Genomic DNA, 13,777 nt, shown 5'->3' on the forward strand with positions numbered 1-13,777 from the left:
AGGCCTATCAGGAAACAGACTGTGAAGGGATGGTCTAGCCATTCTTCCCTCTAAAACTGGTATTATTCATCTATATTTTATTTTATTGGGACTGAATGCAGGCCCTCAAGCATACTAAGCACATTCTCTACCAGTGAGCTATATCCCCAGCCTTAATTCTCTTCTTAAAACCTGTGTGGGAGCAGGCATGATGGCACATGCCTATAATCCCAACAACTTGGGAGGCTGAGGCAGGAGGATCACAAGTTGGGGACCAGCCTCAGCAACTTAGTGAGGCCCTGTCTCAAAATAAAAAAATAAAACAGGCTGGGGATGTGGCACCCCTGGGTTCAATCCCTGATACCCAAAAAGAAAAAAAAAAAAAGTTCAAGATTCTAACTGGTACATGTGTGTGGTTTTTGTGGCCAATACCTATCTTGGTGAGAGAAGTTTTCTTTATTGGAAATGCAAGGATTTGTTGATACTGACCATCACAAAGGTATCACCAAAGGGCTGTGACCCTCAGACTATAAGGAAGCATTGTAGTCTAACCGTGGGGCAGTGCTTGGTGGTGATTCTTCTCCAGTTTCACTGCATCTTCAGCCTGTCAGCCTGCTCCAAAGTTAGAGAAAACTATAAGCAAGAGTGGGTTTTTCCTGGGCTTGTCTAAATAATTTACTGGACTCCCTACCACTAAGCTACATGCCCAGCCCTTTTTAGTTTTTGAGATTGTCTCACTAAGTTGTCCAGGCTGGCCTCCAACTTGTGATTTTCTTACCTCCGCCTCCTAACTAGCTAAAATTACAGGCATGTACCTCCGTGCATGTTATTGTGTTTTTGCAGTACTGGGGATTAAACCCAGGACCTCCCACATGCTAGACAAGTGCTCTGACCTGCCATTGACTACACCCCCAGTCCTCATTTGTGTACACTGATTTTGAGGATTTTGTTTTACAAGAACATCTGTTTCAGAGGCTAAGGGTGTAGTTCAGTGGTAGAGCCTGTGCACAGCCTCCAGCAATACAAATAAAAACAAACAAAAAAACTTGAATACCTCAAACCTCAACATAAAAATGAGGTTAGACAATTTACCTAATACTTTTGGAATTCCTTCACCTCTTGACAAAACTCAACAGTTTCGTAAAAATTAAACACTGGTAGTATGATGCTAATTTATTTTTTTCAAAATAAGCATGGTAAACAGCTAAGTACCAATTCTGCTTTCCATTACTAATTATGACAGGAAGGGGCTCACTCCTTATCAGTTGTCATTCCCACCTCCAGCCCTGTTCCATGGCCTCCACCCAACCAATGAGCCAAGTACCCGCTGTTCAACAGATCTTAGCAGCAAACTTTTCCCTAACTTTGTTAAAGGTGGCAGGTAAAAGACCTGAGCTGGGTACAGTGGTGCACGCCTATAATCCCACTTACTTCAGAGGTTGAGGCAAGAAGACTGGGAGTTTGAGCCCAGCTTGAGCAAGGCAACAAGATGCCATCTTAAAAAAAGAGAGAAAGAAAGGTGGAGACCTAAACTATCTGAACCTGTTAAAATGTGTGGATACGTATTTACATTAATAATGTCATTAAACACTTTCTTGAATTGGGACCACTCTGTCCTGTGTTTTACTTTTATAAGCAACTGGTATCCAAGGCAAACAAGGACTCTCCAAGTCAGACACATACAAGCCCTTTGTAAAAAGAACTCAGAGAAACTCAGAAAAATGCTTTATCTGCATTTTTTTAACTTTTTGTTTTATAGGTGTAGATGGACAGAATGCCTTTATTAGTTTATTTTTATGCGGTGCTGAGGGTTGAACCCAGTGCCTCACGAATACTAGGCAAGTGCTCTGCCACTGAGTTACAGCCTCAGCCCCCTTACCTGCATTTTAAAACACAGCTTTCTAATATTTGGGAACTGTGTTACTATGAAATCTTGGCTTTGGAAGTAGGTTATACAGGTCTTATGATATCACTGTTGAGAATGGTTATGTACTTGCCCCTCTTCTCTCCATACAAAAATGTCAGGAAACATCCATTTCAGGGGGATTATGTTTCTCAAATTGTAGCAATATTTTGTCCAAACCTGACTTGAATAAACATTTCTAAGATTCTCCTCTAACTCAGTTCAATATGCTCTGGAAGTCCACTGTTTTCTTTCATATCAGGACCAATACCAAGTTGAAGGCAAATAAGATATTCCCAGCTCAAATTCAGGTATTTGCATTTAGTCTTTCCAGATCCTCAGCCCCAGCAGGAAAGCTTCAGTCGTTCACCTCCATCCAGTGGATGTTTGTAAATGTCCTGCTGTCCATTTTGTCAATGAACAGGCAGCCTTGCAAGTGGTCCATCTCATGCTGGATGATGCGGGCTGTCCACCCTCTTGCCTGCCACTCCACCTGTTCTCCTCTTGGATCCATTCCTGTAAAGAAAGTTACATGCTGATCCAGGTGAGGTGAGGACATGCTTAACTGCATCATTCTCAACCTCCTTGTGCTGTTCCCTGCCCCCTGCCCTGTTTGCTCCTGTTTACAAGAGGCAACATAAGTAAGCAAATATAGACAGCAACCCCTACCCATCCTAGAGAAGATGCCTCAATTCTGCCCATTCCCAAGTATACCTAGTTCCCCCTCTAATAATAAGGTTGTGGGGCTCAATATGAGGCAGACAATGAGACATTCTTTCGCTAAGATGCCCTCCTTTCTTCTCACTTGTCAAGTGTTGCTTCCTATCAAAGGTATGTTAGCCTGGTACAGTAGAAAATAAAGAGACACCTTCTGACCCTCTTGGCCGAAGTGATTTGCTCAAGAATAACAGTCATCCCAACCCCTTCAGAGAACCATTCTACAAAACATCTATGGTATGACAGAGGCGGATGGTTTACTGCCCTGGGCTTGGCAACGCTGGGTTCCACTTCTCCAAACCCATTTTGACAGATACAGTGGGGCAGGAGAGAGGGAGAGGGAACGAATGTGGGGTGTGGGCAAGGAGGGAGAGAGAGAAGCAGGGGAGGAGACAGGAAAAGAGAATTAAATCCAGGCTGGACGAGCAACTAACTGCGGAATTAGGGCACCTCCCAACCCGTGTCCCGAGGGAGCCCTGACCTGACAGGAGCCTCCTTCCCCACCAGTCCGTCACTCCCGAGTCCCTTGCGCTCCCGGGTCCTGCTTTGCTCCCAAGGGAGGCTCTGCAGACGAACTATAAACAAGTCTGCACACTCCCTGGAGCTTCGCAGAGACCGTTCCGTGGGCTCCGGTGCCGCCGCCTCCACTGTCAGGGCGAGAGCGCAAAGTTACCCAGCCGCCCCGGCCCGGCCGCCCGCACCTGAGATCTGCACAGCCTGGAAGCGGGGAACGCAGGCCAGGAAGCCGGCGACGCTCTCGCAGCCCTCGGGAAAGGTGACAACACTGCTATCCAGCACCCGCAGACGAGGGTTCACGAGCACGCGCAACGGAAAAGGCTCCATCTGGCGGAGCGCGCGCAGGCGCGGCGCGCAGGCGCGGAAGAGCGCCTCGGGGAACTCCAGGGCCAGCACCTGCAGCGGCACCCCCAGCTGCGGCGCGCTCAGGCCTACGCATCGCCGGCGCCGCATCACCTGCACCAGCCGCTCCACCAGCCGCTGCAGCTCCGGGGTCTCCAGTTGCGCCGGCTCCACCCGGGCCGCTACCGCCCGCAGCACCGGGTCCCCGATCTGGCAAACGTGCAAGTACGGCGGCTGCGGCGCTCCTAACAACAGACGTCTCACGTAGTGCCAGTAGGAGCGCTGGCGCGCCGGGCCCTCCAGGCCGTCCACGGCCGCTGTGGAGCTGCAGGTCCGGGTGCCACCCGCTCCAGCCCCGCACAGCCGGCCGGTCCCTGGGCAGCCACGCGCCCGCAGCGTTCCTAACAGCGGGAGCGTGTTCAACAGCCGACCCATGGCGCGCACCAGCAGGAACCCGCTCCCCCGGCCGTTTCCTCCGCCCCGCTGCCGCCAGGGACGCCGGGAAGTGTAGTTGCCGCGTACCTTGGGAGAGACCATCAGTGAGAGGACCAGCAGCCAGGTCGTGACTATCGTCCAGCTTTATTGTTAAATTCCACCCACGTACAGGAGTGACTGGGAAGTACCCTCTTTGTCCCCGTGAACAACCTCGCAGCCCGTCCCTGGCGACGCAGCCCTGACCGACAGCGACTCTATGCCCCGAGTTGCTGGAACTTCTGATCCCACGCACCACAAGCTGCTTCCCATCCTGGGCGACTTCATCCTGGGCGACTTGAACACCGGCTAAGACCCCGTATTAGGCGCCTCGGCCAGCAACGCACCCCCCTCCCTCAGCTTCCCCTGCGGCGACTCCACTGTCTCCATCTCCTCTGGCCCACCAGAGTGGCACGCTGCAGCAGCAGACCCCAGAATCGGCTCCTCAGCAGGAGGCTGCGGTGCAGAATCTGTGAGCTTGGATGCTAGCTCCTTGTCATCTAGAGAGAAGACCACCTCTCTCTTAGGCAGGATAAAGGCGAGAGGCTCCTGGATAAGGATGATGTCCACATGCCCAAGGTTTCCATACTTGGAAAGCTGAGTGGGTGGAATGCCTGCCCCAGATGGTAGGGAAAGGGAAATGGAAAAAAACGTTATTAATAAAATCAAATACAGAAGTCACAGGGAAAAAAAATACTAAAGAGTAAGAAACACACACCAATTACTTTTTTTTTTTTTTTTTCCCCCTTTTTGGTACCAGAGATTGAACCCAGAGCTGCTTTACCACTGAACTACATTGCAGCCCTTTTGTATTCAGAGACAAGTTCTTCTAAGTTGCTGGGGCTGGCTTTGGACTTGATCCTCCTGCCTCAATCTCCTGAATCTCTGGAATTAGAGGGATGGGACATTAAGCCTGGCTCAAAATTACATATTTCAATACAGCAAAGACCATCTTTGTGATGTGGGACAAGAAACTATACTGTAAAGCAAGACCACAATGGTAATTTGGAATAGCTTAGGGAACAGTGGATGGAGCCAGAGCAAAAAGATTACTTAGCACAGATTCCTGGGACAGACCCAGGAATTAGGGCAAAGATGGAGGGCAGCCACTCTTAGCCAGTGTGATCACTAACTTACTACCCTTTGGGGAGTTGTGCCTCCCTCACCCCCAGCTCCACCAGGATGAGGATGAAAGCAAGTGAGGAGAAAGCAAACTGGGGAAAAAAATATTTTTAAAATCCCTCCTCTCTGGGGCTGGCCACATAATGCTTGCCTAGGATGCTTGAGACCCTGGGTTCAGTCTCCAGAACGACCCTCAAAAAAATCGTAAATAATAATAAAAACCCTTCTCTAATGCTGGGTGTGGTGTTTACACCTATAATTCCTCAGCAACTTGGTGAAATCCTATTTCAAGAATGGGCTGGGGCATAGCTTGGTGGTAGAATACGCCTGGGTTCAATCCCCAGTACCACAGAAACAAAGCAAAAAACCCTCCTCTGGGGCTGAGGATGTAGCTCAATGGTAGAGGACTTGAGGGCAAACAGAAGGACTCAGGTTTGATCTCTAACACTACAAAAATAAACTGGGACAGAAATAAACAGAATACAGGTTGCCTGGGGCTAAGGATATGATTGAGGAGGAACTAAAAGTCAGCACAAATTATCTTTTTTGAGGTGTTGGAGATGTTATAAAATTGTATGGCGTGACTATTGTACATATTTGTATATTTACTAAAAAACAAATTACATACCTGTAAAAGTTTTTTAAAAAATCCTTTCTCTTACCTAAAGTCTGTGCTAGCTGAGCTGGTGGGAAAAGGACTTGAAGACAACGATTTAAATAAGGAACAAGGTCTTCCAGGAAGACAGTGCAAAATTGAACGAAGAGCTCTTGTTCTCCACTGCTGAAGGCAGCCTCTTCTGCGCGATGGAAGGCCAGGATTATTTTAGTTACCTAAAAGACAAGAATACCATCAATCACTGGCACAGTGCATGAAATGGAGCACAAATGTGCAGCCTTCAGGTTTTCTTTCTTTCTTTTTCTTCTTTTTTGTGGTGCTGAGGATTGAACCCAGCGCCTTGTGCATGCGAGGCAAGCACTCTAAAAACTGAGCTGTATCCCCAGCTCAACCTTCAGGTTTTCATTGCAAACAATACTATCTTGTTTAAACTCAGAACTGTGGCCAGTCTTTGCAATTGTCATCTTCCTAATGTATTTCTTACCCAACTTGTTTCATTACTGGTGTAGTTTCCAGTTCTAGTGGAAGAGTCATGAAATTATACAGAGAATACATGGTTTTTGATATCCTTGGGGGCTGGACCAGGTCTGTGATGGATCCAAGAAAATGAAGCAGTTGACTTTGAATTAATCAAAAGGGAGATTATCCTGGATGAGTATGACTTAATCAAATGAACTTTTTTTTTAAAATTTGTTCTTTTCAGTTATACACGAGAGATGAACCTTTTAAAACAATATACCTAAAAGAAGAGACTAAAGTAGGAGAGATGCTCTCCTGCTGGCCTTAAAAAAAACAGCCATAGTCAGGAGTGGTAGCACATTCCTGTAATCCCAGCAGTTTAGAAAGCTGAAGCAGGAGGATCATGAATTCAAAGCCAGCCTCAGCAACTTGGTGAGCCCCTGAGCAATATTTTATTTAGACCCTGCCTCTAAATAAAATATAAAAAAGGGCTGGGGATGTGGCTCAGTGGCTAAGTGCCCCTGGGTTCAATCCATGGTACCAAAAAAAAAAGGAAGAAACATCTACGCTATGAGCTGTCTGTCTGTGGAGGGGACAGCCCTCCACATAGTTGAGGATCTCAGTCAAAAAACTTTTGTTAACTGTCAGGAATGAAAACTGCCAACCTGAATGAGCCTGAAAGGAAGTCCTGAGCTACCACAGCCTAGACAGCTTAACTACAACTTGGTGAGACCCTGAACAGGACCCAGGGATACTACGACTGGCAATAATAGACATACTATTATAAGCTGCTAAATTTGTGGAAATTTGTTATATAGCAGTAGAAAACTAATATATTGCTGAATCATGATCTCAGGTGAACCACTTCATGAATGGTGATGGTTCCAGTTCCCACAAAGCAGAAGCTTCTCAACTAGAAAAACTTTCAAAACTACACAACCTCTCCAAGGACACCACTTTCATATGAAACTGGTTTATCACAAAAGTCAGGCCATCTGTTACCAAAGGCAGCCCAGGATAGGAGAAAACCAATGAATGTGCTCACCTTAACAAGGGCATCCTCCAAGGTACCAGTGACATCCTGTGCCAGGGCCACAGGGCAGCAGAGACGCAGGTCATTGAAGGCAACCAGAATATTGTTGAGGAAGCATGCAAGGGGAGGGAAGTCTAAAAGTACCATTGGTGGCTGCAGTGTCCCTGGTTGAGTGGCTGGCACAGCAGCAGGAATGTTACTGCTGCCCAGGATGGCTGGAGCTGAGATGAGGGTATAGGAATTCATCTCATCCTGGAATTTTTCCACTGCTTCCTGAATTGCTTTCTGGAAAGTATTGATGGCCACCCGCTGGAAAACAGGAGCCAACTGACCCCGGAAATCAGCCCCCACCCGGCTGAATGACAGCCCAAAGTACATACACTGGCCCAGCAGAGAGTCCAAGCGGCCTCCTATCCCCCGGTAAAGGTCAGTCTCCAGCACCTGCAGGAACTGTGAAACTTTCTGCAGCACCCATCCATGAAAGATGGCACCCTCATTCACAGTGTGCTCCCCCATGGCAGTTGGCAACAGTGGGTCCTCGTCTGAGAAAATGGCACGGTACTGTGTGATGATATCAAAGAGGTGGACTCGGCAGGCTTCAATAGTTTTTGTGATATGGAAATAGGGATCATCATTAGGGATTGTAGTCAGGATGGAACGGAGCCAAGCATCTCGGGCCTGAAGAAACTTTACTCTTAACTCAGCTTCAGTGAAGATGTCCATGCGCCGTAGGTAGCCAATGACACGGAGGCAGGCAGGGAGCTGGATGTTGGTCCTCAGTTGCTGAATTAGTTGGCTCAGCATCAGCTGCATGGACTGGCGCACTTCGTTCACAATGCCCTGACAAAACAAGGAATGAGTAACAACATACAGAGACACTCTCTGGAACCCACTCCACTAACCCTGAACATTTCAGACAAACTTCCCATGGTTTTCCTGATATACAAAATGTATTTCTAAAGCTGATACTGGCAGGACAGATTTACAAAAATAGATCTGGTTGCATAATTCCCTTGCTTGCATTTTTTTTTTTTTTTTAGATACTGGGGTTGAACCTAGGGGTGCTTTACCACTGAGCTGCATTGCTAGTTCTTTTATTTTTTGAGACAGGTTCTCACTAAGTTGCTGAGGCTAGCCTTAAACTTGTGATCTTCCTGTCTCAGCCACCAGAGTGGCTGGCTGGTCCTTAGTTTATTTTCTTTGGACATTTACCACTATCTGAAATAATCATATTATTTGTCAATTATCAGACCTCCACTAGAATGTAAGCTTCATGAGAGCCATGGCCTTGACTACTTTGATCAACCACAGTCCTGGCACCTAGATCAGTGCTTGGCACCTGATTCAAACATGTATCTTTGAAGGAATCAATTAATGAATGTTTTCTACTCAAGCTTGCCTGCCTGACAGAAACTGATGTGAAACATGAAAAGGTTTTTATCTAACAGTTCAGTCACAACCACATTAATGATCATAAGATCAGTTTAGCCACTTGTGATGGCCCTCTCCTATAATCCCAATCACTTAGGAGGCAAAGGCAGGAGGACTGCCAAGTTCAAGGCCATCCTCAACAACTTAACAAGACCCTCAGCAACTGAATGAGACCCTGTCTCAAAATAAAAAATAAAAAGGGCTGGGAATGTAGGGACATAGTTCAGTGGTGAAGTACTCCTGGGTTCAATCCCCAGTCCTAAAAGAATAAAAAAAGAAGGTCTGAGGGCAATCCCCAGTACTAGGGAGGAAAAATTCAGCTTGAATACTCTGGGCAAGCAGGCTACCTGGATGACAGGAATGGAGGAGTATTTCCTTTCCAATCGCCGTACATAGGCTGCAAGCTCCAGGGCCTCTTCATAGTAGCTGTTCCGGACACAGGTATCCATAAGCTGAGGGATCTCCAGAATTTCCAGGATTTCTGTGTGCCGGTTTAGAGTCAGGGTGTTCATCCGTCGGTTGGAGCTGATCTCCTCAGCTTCCTTCACAAAGTTCCTACAAACAGGATGATGTTAGTCCCTTAATACTCTGCCCCCAAACCTTAGCTGATTACCAAGCACTGACTGTAAACTGGGCACTGGGTTAGATGGCTTACCTGATTTAATCCTTACAACCAAACCTACAAAGTAAATAAATGTACTTGAGGGAATTTTTAATCTCAGGGGAAGCAACTTGTCCAAGATCACACAACTAATAAATGATAGATATGAATCAGCTGCCATGGACTGGCAGACAGAGGATTAGACTGTTCCAGATCCCATAAAGGGGAACTAAGTAGCTATAGCAAGGGACTTAGGCTCTCCGGAAGTGTTTCTTCATTGGTAATTTTTTTTTTTTTTAACCCAGGGTTGCTTAGCCACTAAATCACATTCCTATTTCTTTTCTTGCTAAGTCCTCAGGGCCTCAATAAGTTGCTAAGGTTGGTCTTCAATTTGCAATCCTCCTGCCTCAGCCTCCCAAGTAACTGGGAATAATAGGCATGTACCACTGTGCTTCACCATTAATACAATCTACCTCAAAATGATGCCAGAATTAAGTGAGATGATGCATGTGAAGCACTTAACACAGACCTGATGCAATGTAAATGTGGCAGAGTAAAAGAGACAAATATTCCTTTAAAACTATTATTTTCATAATAAAGCACTAACTAGCCTACAAGACACAATCTTACCCCAAATTCCCTCAGGTTTCACTCTCCTATGCTACTGTTCAACTTTAATTCCCACTACATTCTACTTTGTTATTTCTCTGTAATAACTGCAGAGACTTGCTTTATGAAGTCCCTTCTCTATTTGGGGGCGTGGAGGATACAAAAGCTATTGTCAAATATCCAAAGGATCAAAAGTAAAATTAAACTTGAATCATAAAAGGCTGGACTACAACTTAGAAAAACTGGACTGTGACCCAAGGAAGTACAATATGGCTCAAAAACGAAATTTTGATTGTCTTTGATGCCCCCAAATGGGAGGATTTTCTAGTCAGCCTTCTATCCCTGGAAGTTTTGACACAGATGGCATCCTATCTGAGCTGTTGTCATACTTACATAAGTGTGCACATATATTAAGTTGGCATTTATTGTATTCTATGCCAGACCCAATGATAAATGCTTTGCATGGATTCTTTTCGTTTAGTACAGAAGTCCTACAAGGACTGCATTCCAATCACGACTTGAAAACTTAGTTGCTGTGTTAATGAACAAGTCCCTAACCTACGTCTCCACTTCCTTATTCGTAAAATAGTAATCTACCTCGAAGTCTATCGTGAGGTTTAAATGGATTAATAATGTGTTCAGAGGAGAGCCTGGCACATAGTATGCGCAACGTGTTAGTTATCTCTGTCATCCTAAATGTCAGCTATCATAATTAGAGACTCCTTTAGGGCCGGGCGGCTGCACCTGCAGTTCTGCTGGAAGCTGGGCAAGCGATCGAGCAGGCGGCCAAGCGACTCCTCCACGTCGCCGAAGAGGCGGTGGATACGCTCAGTGCACTCCGCGCCACGGATAAAGGTCTTGTAGTTGGCGAAGGCCAAGTCGCGCGTCTGTTGCAGCAGCTGTGCCCGCTCCTCGGCCAGGCGCTCGGGCTCGCGCCGCAGCCTCTCCAACCCTGAACCGCTCAGTTCCCGGAGGTAGCGGCCCACATCGGGCCGCTCCCGCCACTGAGCCTCGGGGAAGCGGTCCCGGAAGAGCGATGCCAGGAGTCCTTCATCCTCCACCTCTCCCAGAGCTGCTGCCGCTGCCGCTGCCGTAGCCGAGGCCGTGGATGAAGATGGGAGAGTCACTGCAGCCGCCATCTTCTCCTCAGCTGCGTCACTTCCCCTCCAAACCGGTGAGGGCGCTGAGCGCCTAGGGCCGGAAGCAACAGGGTCACATTTCCTGTCTCTATGGTTTCTTCGCTGGAGGATTTTCTTTCCTCGGCGGTCCTCCACGTTAGGGGGCACTAGTGCAGGACGGGGCTAGAGAGGCAGGCTTTGGGGTTGCCAGGGAGCCGCCGGAACCCGACTTCCGTTCCTGGCAGCGGAGGCACGAGGATCCGGTGTTTCAACCCAGCGGGAAAATGCGGCCTTTAACTGAGGAGGAGACCCGTGTAATGTTTGAGAAGATAGCCAAATAGTAGGAGCACGTGGGGCGGACGAGGGAGTGTGTGCGCGGTGGACCCTGGGTGGAGTGGGGACGCGGTACGGGGTGAATCCGTTCGGGCGCGGCCTCCAGTCCTCTTTTTACCCTCAGCATCGGGGAGAATCTTCAGCTGCTGGTCGACAGGCCCGATGGCACCTACTGTTTCAGGCTGCACAACGACCGGGTGTACTACGTGAGGTGAGGCGTTGCTGGGCGGGCAGTGTGGATACAGTGGAGGCTTGCGTCCCCTCAGCCTCCCTAACTCGAAACCTTCCTCCTGCTTATCCCATTAGTGAGAAGATTTTGAAACTGGCCGCCAATATCTCCGGGGACAAGCTAGTATCGCTGGGGACCTGCTTTGGAAAATTCACTAAGACCCACAAGTTCCGTTTGCACATTACAGCTCTGGATTACCTTGCACCCTATGCCAAGGTTTGTGGGATGCTTTCCATTTCGTCACTGGGAAGGAGATCAAAGATAAGGGGCACTTTAGAATGGTGACACGCTATAATCCCAGCAACTCGGGAAGCTGAACCAGTAGGATCCCTGTTTCGAGGCAGCCTCTGCAATTTAGTGAGATCCTGTCTCAAAACAAAAGAAAAAAAAAAAAAAGCAAGAGCTCAAAGCACTCCGGGGTTCAGTCCCCGGTACCAAAAAAAAAAAAAGAAAAGAAAAGAAAGAACGCAAATCATTGGACAGCTGTTTTCCTGTGGAGTACCTGAGAGTACCTGGCCCAATGCCAGCACAAGGAGACTTTTTAAAGTCTTGCTGCGTGGCCATGCAGCTGCATAGTATAGTAATCTCCAGCAAAGTAGAAAAGTCTGTGCAGATCCAGTTGAAGATCAGAAACCAGATAAATGGCTGTGATGAGGAGGGTACTGGGATTCAGAAAAAGAACTGTTAAACTGTCCATGGGAAAAATTGCTTGTAGAGTTGAGAAAACTTTTTGGCAGTTCTGTTCAGTGGATGAACAATTTGAGGGGAAAAAATGCACCTACCCCTTCCCCAAAATTCTTTTTTTTTTAAATATTTATTTTTTAGGTGTAGATGGACACAACACAATGCCTTTATTTTTATGTGGTGCTGAGGATCGAACCTGGTCCCGCTCGTGCTAGGCCAGCGTTCTACCGCTGAGCCACAATCCCAGCCCCCAAAATTGTTTTTAGAAATAATCACAGGGGCTGGAGTTGTGGCTCAGTGGTAGAGCGCTTGCCTAGCACGTAGGAAGCCCTGGGTTCCATCCTCAGCACCACATAAAAATAAAAGATATTGTGTCCAACTACAACTAAAAAGCAAAATATTTTTAAAAAAGAAAAAGAAATAATCACAAAACAGCAGCTGACTTATTCACAGGGATATAACTATTACTGTTTTTTTTTTTTTTTTTCTCTCGCATTTTAATTCTATCTTACAGTATAAAGTATGGATAAAGCCTGGAGCAGAGCAGTCCTTCCTCTATGGAAACCATGTGTTGAAATCTGGTCTGGGTCGAATTACTGAAAACACTTCTCAGTACCAGGGAGTGGTGGTATACTCCATGGCAGACATCCCTTTGGTAAGTAAAGATGGTAGCTATTACAAAAACCAAGTGTCTTTTTATTCAAGAAGGATGTATTTTCAATTTGTGCTCCTGAGAAACTAATTTCTAAGCACTTTTTGAATTCCTCTAGGACAAGAATTGTGTTTTTTTCTCATTTTTATTATTTTCAGCCCTCAACATGGGCTTATTGAATGACTTGAGTGAATTAGTGTCTCTTCTTTTGAATCCCAGGGTTTTGGGGTAGCAGCAAAGTCTACACAAGACTGCAGAAAAGTAGACCCCATGGCGATTGTGGTATTTCATCAAGCAGACATTGGGGAATATGTACGGCATGAAGAGACATTGACTTAAAATGAAGTCATCGCAAGAACTTAACATCTGTGTGGAAGGGCCTAGCTTTGTTTCCTGTGTCTATGCAGACGCCACCATCATGTTGAATTTTGTCAGCACTGTGACCTCTACAGGGACTTCTTAGTTTAATATTCTCATTATCACTGACAGGTGCAGGCTGATTCTTACTATACAGAAGTGACTCAAAAGTGGGGTTTTAGATCATTTGTATTTGTAACTAAATAGAATACTTTTATATTTGAATCAGGGGGCTTCTTGTTCTGAGTAATAGCTTCTAAATTATTGGAACTGAGGACAAGAATATAGTATTATTGTTATCTGTGATAACACTGTTTTCCGGACTCATGGTAAGAACACAATGGATTTTCTTTGTTATTTATTAATTCACAAAAGATATTGCTATATAATAGTTGACCATGTCTGAGGTTTTAGGTATGAATTTGGCTAAAATAATAAGTGCAATTTAGTCAGCTGCTATTCTATACAGTAAGTGCTATATGGTATGGAAGAAAAACTTGGATTCAAATCCTACTTCTGCCACTTGTCAGCTATACAGCTATGAATAAGTTGTTGAGCTTCCGTAAGCTTCATTTCCTTCTGTTAAAAAAAAAAAAACTACTTTA

General features: G+C 46.3%; 2 protein-coding genes across 5 annotated transcripts; one reads left to right on the forward strand and one right to left on the reverse strand.

The window, feature by feature from the left end:
* Nucleotides 1-1,137: 1,137 nt before the first annotated feature.
* Nucleotides 1,138-10,958, reverse strand: Cog8 (component of oligomeric golgi complex 8). 4 transcript variants are annotated; one of them, XM_034636115.2, is made up of 6 exons: nt 10,544-10,958; nt 8,937-9,144; nt 7,171-7,998; nt 5,713-5,881; nt 4,366-4,542; nt 1,138-2,398 (listed from the first exon to the last, which is right to left on the reverse strand). In XM_034636115.2, the coding sequence occupies exons 1-6, from the start codon at nt 10,936-10,938 to the stop codon at nt 2,241-2,243; spliced, it is 1,935 nt and encodes a 644-aa protein (XP_034492006.1). In that variant the 5' UTR covers nt 10,939-10,958; the 3' UTR covers nt 1,138-2,240. The 4 variants fall into 4 exon arrangements, with proteins under 4 accessions (XP_034492006.1, XP_071460737.1, XP_034492005.1 ...); XM_027932931.3 differs by lacking the exon at nt 1,138-2,398 and having other exon boundaries at nt 4,142-4,542; XM_071604636.1 differs by lacking the exons at nt 4,366-4,542; nt 5,713-5,881.
* Nucleotides 10,959-11,122: 164 nt separating this feature from the next.
* Nip7 (nucleolar pre-rRNA processing protein NIP7) lies at nt 11,123-13,397 on the forward strand. Its single transcript, XM_027932935.3, has 5 exons — nt 11,123-11,257; nt 11,375-11,461; nt 11,557-11,695; nt 12,678-12,818; nt 13,035-13,397. The coding sequence occupies exons 1-5, from the start codon at nt 11,202-11,204 to the stop codon at nt 13,152-13,154; spliced, it is 543 nt and encodes a 180-aa protein (XP_027788736.1). The 5' UTR covers nt 11,123-11,201; the 3' UTR covers nt 13,155-13,397.
* The last annotated feature ends 380 nt before the right edge of the window (nt 13,398-13,777 follow it).

Source organism: Marmota flaviventris, chromosome 18, assembly GCF_047511675.1.
Source record: "Marmota flaviventris isolate mMarFla1 chromosome 18, mMarFla1.hap1, whole genome shotgun sequence".
Lineage (NCBI taxonomy): Eukaryota > Metazoa > Chordata > Mammalia > Rodentia > Sciuridae > Marmota > Marmota flaviventris.